The sequence below is a fragment of the Euprymna scolopes genome, chromosome 1 (assembly GCF_053919585.1).
Source record: "Euprymna scolopes isolate OS-2025 chromosome 1, ASM5391958v1, whole genome shotgun sequence".
Lineage (NCBI taxonomy): Eukaryota > Metazoa > Mollusca > Cephalopoda > Sepiida > Sepiolidae > Euprymna > Euprymna scolopes.
In genome coordinates, this window is record NC_136482.1 from 187,596,192 (window position 1) to 187,610,743 (window position 14,552).

The 14,552-nt window shown below is 26.6% G+C and overlaps 1 protein-coding gene across 3 annotated transcripts in view; it reads left to right on the top strand.

Moving 5' to 3' along the window:
* LOC145278247 (uncharacterized) overlaps positions 1-14,552 on the top strand; it is a 1,121,062-nt gene that overhangs the window by 1,074,215 nt on the left and 32,295 nt on the right. For all 3 annotated transcript variants that reach the window (XM_080130545.1, XM_080130539.1, XM_080130552.1), the window contains 2 exons: positions 1,869-2,132; positions 5,676-5,884. In XM_080130545.1, coding sequence (XP_079986671.1) covers positions 1,869-2,132; positions 5,676-5,884 — 473 coding nt within the window. The remainder of the gene's footprint in view (positions 1-1,868; positions 2,133-5,675; positions 5,885-14,552) is intronic.

Here is a 14,552-nt window from a genome sequence, read left to right on the forward strand (position 1 = left end):
GCCGAATCCAGTATTTTTTTTTTTGGGGGGGAAATGTTATGCTTCAAGTTCTTTGTATCTTCGAATATTTATTCATGGAATTTGGTTTGTGTGTTTTATGGCATATCAACCACTTTTCAGGTTATTTAATGCTGAATTCAGTGATTTTGAAAAAAAAAGGTTTTATGCTTCAAATTTTTTATATATTCAAATATTTATTCATGGAGTTTGGTTTGATGACTTTGTTCTACCTTAGTTAGGTTCAATTATGTTGGCAAAATTTTTTATGCTTCAAATTTTGTGGAGAAAAAATTTTGCAAGGGAAGGGTTAAAAAGAAAAGCAATACCATCAATGTTTGGTGAATCTAAGTCAGGAAGATAATATTCTTCAGGCAGTCAGATTTGGTAACACCAGTAGAATAAATGCTGCAATGTAATATATATATATATATCTGGCAATTAAGCTACACAGAATATTCCACGTTTCCTCCACGCTATGATTCATTAGGCTTATGCGAGGATTTTGTGGATGCCTCGCATTTTTATATATGCACCTTCTATTGAGTTTTAGTTAGCCAATTAGCTTTCTAGTTTCCACCGCACCCTTCCTAATCAGCCCATGAGCAGGCACTTACAGGACAAAGGTCCAGTTGACCTCCAGTTCACCCGTTCCTTTGTGTGTGCTGTTTTGGCAGGGAATGGAGATATCTAGTGTCCTGACGTATTTTAAATCTAGGTTAAGAGTGGGTTTTTTTTATGTGTGTATAATATATATATATATATATATATATATATATATATATAAATAATATAAAGCTGAACGTCTGTGTGTGTGTCTGGTCACGAATAGGCTCCTATATGGTTGACTATAATAGAAAACAGATCACATATAATGATAGATATATCGAGACACAGGAATGGGTATGTTTGATTTGGCATAATGCTGATTCATTAAAATTGTGGGATCTGCATATGCGCCTGGTCCACAAGTATGCAACTAAAAAATTAAAAAAAACTTTTACAAGTGTTTTTGATATAGATGTACATAAGAATACTTTGATAAGTATGTTTTAACTTAAATAGGGATTGTATAATAAAATTGTGGGGTCTGCATTCGCACCTGGCCCCCATAGAATGAAAATAGGCACAAACTTTAATAAAGACTTTTCATATCTATCTGCGTAAGTATACTTTGATAATTATGTTTCAGTTTGAAGAAATATGGTATAATAAAATTATGGGGTGTTCGTTCGCACTTGACCTCCATAGAATGGACATATGTCACAAAGTTTAACAAGGATTTTTAATATAGATCCACAGAATATTGTGATGTGTTTCAGTGTTAACAGGTATGGTATAATAAATTATGAGGTTTATCTATTTTATTTTTACTTTCATCATATTTTGCTTTGGTTTTGATACTCCCAAATTCGAAGCTATCTCTTTACAACCCTTCCTTTTCATAAGCTATCATACTTTCATAAATCAGAGTCCATTTTCTGTAGGCTGCATTTGAACCCAGTCAACGACGGGTACTTTTGCTAGTATATATATATATATATATATATATATATATATATAGAATATTACTTCTCTCATATTTTGAAGCTTTCAAATTTGTGCTAACCAGCAAAATTATACCTAGTCTATAAAAGTTATTTTCTTAACTAATTCTTTTTTAGGAAAAGAATCATTCTTTGAAACTCCATGGACAGAGGAAATAATTGTATCCCTTGTTCAAATAATAAATGCTGTATTTTATGATATAATGACTAACTTCCTATTCTCACTCGCTTGCAGTTATATTTTCATGACAATCTTTCTCACAAAACAAAAATTACATTAGCTTTAAAATAAATTAAAAAAAAAATTTTTTTCGTGATTTTCAGATCTACTGACCGTCATTTACAAAAATTCTTCTAAATCTACGATCCACAAAAATGTCGACACAACTCTTTTCATCAAAGTCTCCCAGTTAAGCGGCAACAGCAAACACATCAAAGTGAAGCCAATTGTCACGACGCAAGCAGCACCTGCTGCGGTACCTATTCATGGGTTCAATATCGATGATTGTGTGGCTCACAGTCAAGCCACCCATCAGCTGGCCCGCAAGATCCGAGAGAAGAGACTTATGTATCACATGGGATTGAGAGGTAAGCGGTTTTCTCTTTGTATATCAACCCAATGGAATGTGGAGAAATGCGTGACTTACCTGGATAGACCACGTGCGGGTCGGTCACCAAAAATAAATAAAAAGAAAGAAAAGAAATGGTCAAGACTCTTATTTATAGAGTAGTGATCACGTGAGTTAGAAGAATATGCAAATAGAGGTGAACGATTTTGCGATATAAAAAGCCTGTGTTGTTAAGAGGGGGGGCAGACTGTTGGCAGAAGTCAGTGCTGTCAGACGTGCTTTAGAGTTTTGTTATTATATGCTGTGTTCGATTGTTGGGAGAGAGAAAAGAGAAGAGGAGGAACCAAGAAGACATTCTGCAGATACTTGACTTGACTTTGTGTTGGTTGTCAATTTAGTTTTAGCATGTGCTTCATACAATATCAAACAAAAAAATAAATTAAAAAAACTCAACTTTTGGATAGTCAAAGTTAAACATGTCTTGCCAATGGTTTGGTTTGGTTGCTTTGAGGCATGTCAACAATTTTGAGGTTATTTAATGTTGAATCCATTTAGTTTTGGGGAAAAGTTTTATGCTTCAAGTTTGATATAACCTCAAATATTTATTAGTTTATTTTATCTGGGATACTGGATTACATCTGGTGGAAGGTGCACGACTGAAATACAAAGTTGCATAGCCGCGGCCAAAGTTACCTTTAAGATATTGTCATCAATCATGACCAACAGAAACATTAAAATAGACACCAAATTCAGAATACTCCGAACGTATGTGTAGTCTGTTCTATTATACGATTGTGAGTGAGGGACAATCACTAACAATACTAGTAAAAGACTAGAGGCAACTGAAACTTGGCTCCTGATGAGAATTTTTAAGATATCATGGACAAAAAAGAAAACAAACCAAGAGATATTAGAAATGGCAAACACAGAAATGTCTCTAATAAGAACAGTACGAAAAAGACAAATTAGATTCATGGGGCATGTCTAGAAAAGAAAAACAGAATAGAACAGATTAACTTGACAGGAAAGCTCATGGGTCGAAGAAAGCAGAGGACAACAGCGAGAAACATACATTGACAGTCTGAATACCTGGTCAACATCAAAAGGGATGAGCAACAATGAATTCATGAATGCCCCGAAATAGATGTAAATCCATAGCCGTCAATACCTGTATCAGGCAAGACACCTCTTGATGATTTTATTTATGTATAATCTGTTTTGTAGGCATATATTTTTGAAATATATAATCTACTGTTGATAAATTCTATTTCCATTTCTGGATGAGTATGGACTTGAAAGTGGGTGATTCCTCACTTTCCCAAATTGGAGTCTCACCACTGGATGAACGTTAAGGTCATTACCAGGGCCAGAGATCAGAGAGGAGATACTAGAAGAGAGATTAGAAAAGGGTAGAAATTAGAGAATGGAAGGGAAGAGAGAGACAGAAGATGAGACGAGGAAAAAGAGAGACAGGTACTACGACTCCAGGTTAGAGTGGGCCTGGGAGTAATGGTAACTAGTGAAAATATATTCCTGTTAACTGTTAAACTGTAATGGAAATAATATCTTATATTTAAAGTTTTGTTTTTATAACATAGCAACATTTTGAATGCGATTTAATTTTTGGTTTAGTTTGGTTGTTTTACGGCATATCAACCCTTTTCAGGTTATTTAATGCCGAATCCAGTTATTTTTGAAATCGTATTCATTTTGCATCCAATTATTTTGTAGCAAGTTTTTATTCTTAAAGCTTTTTGTATCTTCAATCGCTAGATTGTAGTGTTTGGTTTGGTTGTTTTGTAGTGGATTTTGGCGATTTTGTTCCTGCCCTGCAGAACATGAATGAGTTTTGCAATGGGAGAGGGGAAAGGGTTACAGTGTTAATGTTTGGTACATTTTAAGTTAAGAAATCAGTCAGGAGGTGGGGGAGATAGAAAGGGGAAACGTGAAGGAAAAAAGGTGGGTTGTTGTTTTTGGTTTTGCAGAATATAATTAAGTTTTGCAAAAAAAATGTAGGAAAACAAAAGGCATCAATGTCAGGTGCATTTCTTCTCAGGAAGCCAATATCTTCCGACAGCCTGATCTGGTACCACAAGGAATGTGATTTAATGCCAACTTTATTATTTTTGGCAAAAAGATTTTATGCTTAAAATTCTTACTATCTTCAAATATTAGATTAATTTGTTTTGGTAGCTGATATTTGGTAAGTGACTTATATGTGAATGATAGATTCTATTCTTGCCATAGAAACGAGAGTAGAAAGTGGACACTGAACAACCGCGTAGCGCACTTCTCTTATTTTGTCCTTTAGTCCTCACATTCCAAGAGTGATGTTTCTGAGAAAGGAGAAAAAATTGCTGTTTTCTCAGTCAGAATCGATCTATCCATCCACCACCTATTCTTGGCTAGTTTTTGACCTTTTAAGTAGTATTACGTCAAGTAGCTTTGTTTTGTCTGGAGTAATTTTCATAAAAAAAAAAAAAGCAGATACTATTTTGAAGTTAGAATGGGTCTGAGACAAAGTTAAGAATTTACCCTGCCAAAGTTCCCAGATTTGAGCACTGGATGTTGGTTATAGTCATACCCAAGACGTGGTTGGGGTAAACAGTTTGGGTCCTTGATAAACTTTGAAATGTTACATAGTGGCTATATAAACGTGTGTATAAAATGTATACTGTTGCATAGCGAGTGTATATACGACTCCACAGTGTCTATTTAAATGTATGTACAGGTGTACATTTTTTCTATATCATTTTTGTATTACATTTCTTTTGCAACCCTAGTTTTGCTTAAACTAAATTCCAAACCTATTTCTTGACAATTACGTTTGTTTATTGTCGATATCCTAACCATATTTTTCTTCTTCTAAATCCCATCATGTGATTGTTTATTTTCCATTACATCAAATATTTCCTTTTTATTATTTTCATAACTTGGTTTCTAACATTCTTTCCATCTAGCTATGCAAACTAGCTAATGTAACAGTTTTCATTCGTAGGGTTCTAATCTGCAATAGAAAGTAGGGAAGGGAGAAGAAAATTGAAAAAACTTAAAAAAAAAAAAAAAACAAAAAAACTTGGAAAGCGTGTTGGAGTTAGATCATTAGTTGCATTTCAACCTTTTATCATAAGAATGATGGAATTTCCTGATATTAACCTCCTTCTGTTTGCTTCCGGAACTGACTTTACATGATCTTAGAAAACACCACTTGCAAGCACATTCTTCTCATAACCAAAGAAAAAGGACAAGTCCAAAAAGATTGTGAGAGACAGGGGAAGTTTATTCGTTTTAAATTTTATGCTCCAAATCATTAAACCAGTGGCCATGGGGACAGAAACAAATAATTATTTAATCATATTTTAACATTTTAAAATAAGATTCTAAAACCGAACTGACGACTTCTCTCACTCACTCTTTCTTTGAGCCATGTGATATCACATAAATTCTTATCAATTTGCCCCTCCCCCCGGACTGAACTTTGTTTCTTGTTTTCAACTAACCAATTTATATACTAGTGGGTCTATTTGCCAAATATTTAACATTGTGTCCTTTTATCCTGCAGGTGTTAAAGAGGATGAATGGCAGTTGATAGCAAAAGAAAGTTTGGTCCGCAGCGCATTTGAAACTGCAACTGACGGGGAATTTATGTTGCAATTACATAACGGAGATCAGAAGTTGCCATTTCAGTCCGTGATTTTTAAAGCCAAGAAAAATGCGATGAGTTCGTATGTGGGGAAATTGGTAGTGCATGGACTGGATCGATTGTTAGGGGTGAGTATGGATCATTGTAAATGATAGGAAATGCAGCATTTCACATCCAAACATACAATAACCACACATGCATATCTATAAACCATAAACACACACACACACACACATCTAGAAACCATAAACATACACACACACCTATGAACCATAAGCACACACACACACACACACACACACACATGTATGAACCATAAACACACACGCACACACATGTATGAACCATAAACACACATCTATGAACCATAAACACACACACACACACATCTATGAATCATAAACACACGCATACACACATCTATGAATCATAAACACATGCACACACACATCTATGAATCATAAACACACGCACACACACACATCTATGAATCATAAGCACATGCACACACACACATCTATGAATCATAAACACGCGCACACACACATCTATGAACCATAAACACACGCACACACACATCTATGATCCTCATTTTCATAGCTGTTGTTTCACCACATTTTGGTCAACTCATCCTCTGGCCTTTCTTTGGTGATTAACTGTGATGAGATAGGAATGCTAAGTCTTGTAACTGTATCGCCAGTAATTATTGCCTTCCATAGTTGTCTCACCATGTTTTGGCTAACTAAACTTCTGGCTTGCTTTGGGTAGGATTGAAATGGACAATATTTACTGGAAACCATGCGTGATGAAACAACTATGAAGATGAGGATAACAGTTTTCAAATAAATAAATACACAAATTACTCATCTCAAAGGATTCCAATAAAAAATATAAAATGTACTGAAGTTAATGATTCATGTTTGGTCAAAGTTAGGAAGTAAAAGAAACTGCTGATTCTAGTTTTATTTAACTTTTACTCAGTTATTCAAACATTTATCAACATCATATTTTTATGTATTTTTTTTTTTTTTTAGATGTTTCTTATTTTTATATCTAATTCTTTCTTTGATCAACATTCTCTCTGCTGGTGTTTGTATTTTCTTTCATTTTATACCACAAAAAAGTATGTTTGTTTTGGTACTTTAGAGAGCAGCGATTTCGTTATAACACATTGTATGTGTTACTAGATGTTTACAGTAAAGAATGTTGATCAGTAATTGTTTCAATACTAAGTATATCTTCTCTATATTTATAAAACAGACATGATTTTTCCCTTCTAGAGAGAAAAAATTATTGCATTAAAAACACAGACGCCACATATATTCAATATGGTCACACTACCTGCCAATACCTGATGCATGTTTTCTGGTTATTATAAATGGAATTTTGAAGTTATGCAATCAATTTTCTTGAAAACTGCCGATATATCCATGTAATAATATGCTTGGACTTCGTTTGTATCACCTTCCACATCTATTTATTAATTGAGATGGTCTGTTTATCAAAGATTACTGTGCAACAAATTTCATGTTAAAAAGAAAGTACATGCCATACAAGACCTGTTTCGGTGTAAAAAAAAATATCCTGATACTAAATCTAACCTTTATTTCTCTAGATTAGGCACCGTTTTATATACCATATATAATATTTTATTATTATTGGTTATAAAAGTAAAACCCAGAATTATTAGTTTTTACAACATTTGTGTAACCATTCCTTTTTATATTCCAGCAGAAGTCTGCGAACACACCAGTCTTTCATATTCCTTAAAAACATTTCTTCATCACTGAAATATCTTGATGGAATCTCTCGCAATACTTATGACTCGCATCACTAAGATTCTCCGCGAAATTCTCGAAAATGGCAATTTTGACAAAAAACTTTGCTTAATTTGACAAGAAGGTCAAGAATAGATTTTCCATGACATTGTACATATAAAAATCATAAATAGATGTCTACTTTTTGAGTGTTGCATAGTGTTATGAAAGATGAAATAAGATTAAAAAAAAGATGTAATTTAGTGTTATGAAAGATGACACAAAATCAAAAATAAAAAAAATAAAATGCAATTTAGTGTTATGAAAGATGAAATGAAATTAAAAAAAGATTTAATTTAATGTTATAAAACATGAAATGAAAAAAGATGTAATTTAGTGTTATGAAACATGAAATAAAAAAGATGTAATTTAGTGTTATGAAACAGGAAATAAAAAAAGATGTAATTTAGTGTTATGAAAGATGAAATAAAATAAAAAGATGTAATTTAGTGTTATGAAAGATGAAATAAACAAAGATGTAATTTAGTGTTATAAAAGATGAAATAAAAAAAGATGTAATTTAATGTTATAAAAGATGAAATAAAGAGATGTAATTTAGTGTTATGAAAGATGAAATAAATAAAAAGATGTAATTTAGTGTTATAAAAGACGAAATATAAAAAGATGTAATTTAGTGTTATAAAAGATGAAATAAAAAAGATGTAATTTAGTGTTATGAAAGATAAAATAAACAGATGTAATTTAGTGTTATGTAGGATGAAATACAATAAAAAGATGTAATTTAGTGTTACGAAAGATGAAATAAAATAAAAAGATGTAATTTAGTGTTATAAAAGACGAAATAAAAAAGATGTAATTTAGTGTTATGAAAGATGACATAAAATCAAAAAAAAGATGCAATTTAGTGTTATGAAAGATGAAATGAAATTAAAAAAAGATTTAATTTAATGTTATAAAACATGAAATGAAAAAAGATGTAATTTAGTGTTATGAAACATGAAATAAAAAAGATGTAATTTAGTGTTATGAAACAGGAAATAAAAAAGATGTAATTTAGTGTTATGAAAGATGAAATAAAATAAAAAGATGTAATTTAGTGTTATAAAAGACGAAATATAAAAAGATGTAATTTAGTGTTATAAAAGATGAAATAAAAAAGATGTAATTTAGTGTTATGAAAGATAAAATAAACAGATGTAATTTAGTGTTATGTAGGATGAAATACAATAAAAAGATGTAATTTAGTGTTATGAAAGATGAAATAAAATAAAAAAGATGTAATTTAGTGTTATAAAAGACGAAATAAAAAAGATGTAATTCAGTGTTATAAAAGATGAAATAAAAAAGGATGTAATTTAGTGTTATGAAAGATGAAATAAAATAAAAAGATGTAATTTAGTGTTATGAAAGATGAAATAACATAAAAAGATGTAATTTAGTGTTATGAAGGATGAAATAAAATAAAAAGATGTAATTTAGTGTTATGAAAGATGAAATAAAATGAAAAGATGTAATTTGGTGTTATGAAAGATGAAATAAATAAAAAATGTAATTTAGTGTTATGAAAGATGAAATAAAAAAAGATGTAATTTAGTGTTATGAAACATGAAATAAAATAAAAAGATGTAATTTAGTGTTATGAAAGATAAAATAAAATAAAAAGATGTAATTTAGTGTTATGAAAGATGAAATAAATAATGTAATTTAGTGTTATGAAAGATTAAATAAAAAAGATGTAATTTAGTGTTATGAAAGATAAAATAAAATAAAAAGATGTAATTTAGTGTTATGAAAGATGAAATAAAATAAAAAGATGTAATTTAGTGTTATGAAAGATAAAATAAAAAAGATGTAATCTAGTGTTATAAAAGATTAAATAAAAAGATGTAATTTAGTGTTATGACAGATGAAATAAAAAAGATGTAATTTAGTGTTATGAAAGATGACATAAAATAAAAACATGTAATTTAATGTTATGAAAGATGAAATAAAAAAGATGTAATTTAGTGTTATGAAAGATGAAATAAAATAACAACATGTAATTTAATGCTATGAAAGATGAAATAAAAAAAAGATGTAATTTAGTGTTATGAAAGATGAAATAAAAAGAGATGTAATTTAGTGTTATGAAAGATGAAATAAATAAAAAGATGTAATTTAGTGTTATAAAAGACGAAATATAAAAAGATGTAATTTAGTGTTATAAAAGATGAAATAAAAAAGATGTAATTTAGTGTTATGAAAGATAAAATAAACAGATGTAATTTAGTGTTATGTAGGATGAAATACAATAAAAAGATGTAATTTAGTGTTATGAAAGATGAAATAAAATAAAAAAGATGTAATTTAGTGTTATAAAAGACGAAATAAAAAAGATGTAATTCAGTGTTATAAAAGATGAAATAAAAAAGGATGTAATTTAGTGTTATGAAAGATGAAATAAAATAAAAAGATGTAATTTAGTGTTATGAAAGATGAAATAACATAAAAAGATGTAATTTAGTGTTATGAAGGATGAAATAAAATAAAAAGATGTAATTTAGTGTTATGAAAGATGAAATAAAATGAAAAGATGTAATTTAGTGTTATGAAAGATGAAATAAATAAAAAATGTAATTTAGTGTTATGAAAGATGAAATAAAAAAAGATGTAATTTAGTGTTATGAAACATGAAATAAAATAAAAAGATGTAATTTAGTGTTATGAAAGATAAAATAAAATAAAAAGATGTAATTTAGTGTTATGAAAGATGAAATAAATAAATAATGTAATTTAGTGTTATGAAAGATGAAATAAAAAAAGATGTAATTTAGTGTTATGAAAGATAAAATAAAATAAAAAGATGTAATTTAGTGTTATGAAAGATGAAATAAAATAAAAAGATGTAATTTAGTGTTATGAAAGATAAAATAAAAAAGATGTAATCTAGTGTTATAAAAGATTAAATAAAAAGATGTAATTTAGTGTTATGACAGATGAAATAAAAAAAGATGTAATTAAGTGTTATGAAAGATGACATAAAATAAAAACATGTAATTTAATGTTATGAAAGATGAAATAAAAAAGATTTAATTTAGTGTTATGAAAGATGAAATAAAATAACAACATGTAATTTAATGCTATGAAAGATGAAATAAAAAAAAGATGTAATTTAGTGTTATGAAAGATGAAATAAAAAAGATGTAATTTAGTGTTATGAAAGATGAAATAAAAACATGTAATTTAGTGTTATGAAAGATGAAATAAAATAAAAATATGTAATTTAGTTTTATAAAAGACGAAATAAAAAAGATGTGATTTAGTTTTATGAAAGATGAAATAAAATAAAAATGATGTAATTTAGTGTTATGAAAGAGGAAATAAAATAAAAAATGTAATTTAGTGTTATGAAAGATGAAATAAAATTAAAAGATGAAATTTAATGTTATGAAAGATGAAATAAAAAGATGTAATTTAGTGTTATGAAAGATGAAATAAAATAAAAAGATGTAATTTAGTGTCATGAAAGATGAAATACAATAAAAATATGTAATTTAGTGTTATGAACTAAAAAAGATGTAATTAAGTGTTATGAAAGATGAAATAAAATAAAAAGATGTAATTTAGTGTTGTGAAATATGAAATAGAAAAGATGTAATTTAGTATTATGAAAGATGAAATAAAAAAAGATGTAATTTAGTGTTATGAAAGATGAAATAAAAAAAGATATAATTTAGTGTTATGAAAGATGAAATAAAAAAAAGATGTAATTTAGTGTTATGAAAGATGAAATAATAAAAAAAGATGTAATCTAGTGTTATAAAAGATTAAATAAAAAGATGTAATTTAGTGTTATGAAAGATGAAATAAGATTAAAAAAAAGATGTAATTTAGTGTTATGAAAGATGAAATAAAATAAAAAGATGTAATTTAGTGTTATGAAAGATGAAATAACATAAAAAGATGTAATTTAGTGTTATGAAGGATGAAATAAAATAAAAAGATGTAATTTAGTGTTATGAAAGATGAAATAAAATGAAAATGATGTAATTTAGTGTTATGAAAGATGAAATAAATAAAAAATGTAATTTAGTGTGATGAAAGATGAAATAAAAAAAGATGTAATTTAGTGTTATGAAACATGAAATAAAATGAAAAGATGTAATTTAGTGTTATGAAAGATAAAATAAAATAAAAAGATGTAATTTAGTGTTATGAAAGATGAAATAAAATAAAAAGATGTAATTTAGTGTTATGAAAGATGAAATAAAAAAGATGTAATCTAGTGTTATAAAAGATTAAAAAAAAAGATGTAATTTAGTGTTATGACAGATGAAATAAAAAAAGATGTAATTAAGTGTTATGAAAGATGAAATACAATAAAAAGATGTAATTTAGTATTATGAAAGATGAAATAAAATAAAAAGATGTAATTTAGTGTTATGAAAGATGCAATAAAAAAGATGTAATTTAGTGTTGTGAAAGATGAAATAAAAAAGATGTAATTTAATGTTATGAAAGATGAAATAAAATAAAAACATGTAATTTAATGCTATGAAAGATGAAATAAAAAAAAGATGTAATTTAGTGTTATGAAAGATGAAATAAAAAAGATGTAATTTAGTGTTATGAAAGATGAAATAAAAACAGATATAATTTAGTGTTATGAAAGATGAAATAAAATAAAAACATGTAATTTAATGTTATTAAAGATGAAATAAAAAAGATGTAATTTTGTGTTATGAAAGATGAAATAAAATAAAAAGATGTAATTTAGTGTTATGAAAGATGAAATAACATAAAAAGATGTAATTTAGTGTTATGAAGGATGAAATAAAATAAAAAGATGTAATTTAGTGTTATGAAAGATGAAATAAAATGAAAAGATGTAATTTAGTGTTATGAAAGATGAAATAAATAAAAAATGTAATTTAGTGTTATGAAAGATGAAATAAAAAAAGATGTAATTTAGTGTTATGAAACATGAAATAAAATAAAAAGATGTAATTTAGTGTTATGAAAGATAAAATAAAATAAAAAGATGTAATTTAGTGTTATGAAAGATGAAATAAATAAATAATGTAATTTAGTGTTATGAAAGATGAAATAAAAAAAGATGTAATTTAGTGTTATGAAACATGAAATAAAATAAAAAGATGTAATTTAGTGTTATGAAAGATAAAATAAAATAAAAAGATGTAATTTAGTGTTATGAAAGATGAAATAAAATAAAAAGATGTAATTTAGTGTTATGAAGGATAAAATATAAAAGATGTAATCTAGTGTTATAAAAGATTAAATAAAAAGATGTAATTTAGTGTTATGACGGATGAAATAAAAAAAGATGTAATTAAGTGTTATGAAAGATGACATAAAATAAAAACATGTAATTTAATGTTATGAAAGATGAAATAAAAAAGATGTAATTTAGTGTTATGAAAGATGAAATAAAATAACAACATGTAATTTAATGCTATGAAAGATGAAATAAAAAAAAGATGTAATTTAGTGTTATGAAAGATGAAATAAAAAAGATGTAATTTAGTGTTATGGAAGATGAAATAAAAACATGTAATTTAGTGTTATGAAAGATGAAATAAAAAAAGATGTAATTTAGTGTTATGAAAGATGAAATAAAATAAAAATATGTAATTTAGTTTTATAAAAGACGAAATAAAAAAGATGTGATTTAGTTTTATGAAAGATGAAATAAAATAAAAATGATGTAATTTAGTGTTATGAAAGAGGAAATAAAATAAAAAATGTAATTTAGTGTTATGAAAGATGAAATAAAATTAAAAGATGAAATTTAATGTTATGAAAGATGAAATAAAAAGATGTAATTTAGTGTTATGAAAGATGAAATAAAATAAAAAGATGTAATTTAGTGTCATGAAAGATGAAATACAATAAAAATATGTAATTTAGTGTTATGAACTAAAAAAGATGTAATTAAGTGTTATGAAAGATGAAATAAAATAAAAAGATGTAATTTAGTGTTGTGAAATATGAAATAGAAAAGATGTAATTTAGTATTATGAAAGATGAAATAAAAAGAGATGTAATTTAGTTTTATGAAAGATAAAATAAAAAGATGTAATTTAGTGTTATGAAAGATGCAATAAAAAAGATGTAATTTAGTGTTGTGAAAGTTGAAATAAAAAAGATGTAATTTAGTGTTATGAAAGATGAAATAAAATAAAAACATGTAATTTAATGCTATGAAAGATGAAATAAAATAAGATGTAATTTAGTGTTATGAAAGATGAAATAAAATAATATGTAATTTAGTTTTATAAAAGACGAAATAACAAAGATGTGATTTAGTTTTATGAAAGATGAAATAAAATAAAAAGTATGTAATTTAGAAAGTAAAATAAAAGTAATTTATGAAAGAGGAAATAAAATAAAAAATGTAATTTAGTGTTATGAAAGATGAAATAAAATCAAAAGATGAAATTTAATGTTATGAAAGATGAAATAAAAAGATGTAATTTAGTGTCATGAAAGATGAAATACAATAAAAATATGTAATTTAGTGTTATGAAATAAAAAAGATGTAATTAAGTGTTATGAAAGATGAAATAAAATAAAAAGATGTAATTTAGTGTTATGAAAGATGAAATAGAAAAAGATGTAATTTAGTATTATGAAAGATGAAATAAAAAAAGATGTAATTTAGTGTTATGAAAGATGAAATAAAAAAAGATGTAATGTAGTGTTATGAAAGATGAAATAATAAAAAAAGATGTAATCTAGTGTTATAAAAGATTAAATAAAAACATGTAATTTAGTGTTATGAAAGATGAAATAAAATAAAAAAGATGTAATTTAGTGTTATGAAAGATGAAATAAAAAAAAGATGTAATTTAGTGTTATGAAAGATGAAATAAAATAAAAAGATGTAATTTGGTGTTATGAAAGATGAAATAAAATAAAAAGATGTAATTTAGTGTTATGAAAGATGAAATAAAATACAAAGATGTAATTTAGTGTTATGAAAGATGAAATAAAAAGAGATGTAATTTAGTTTTATGAA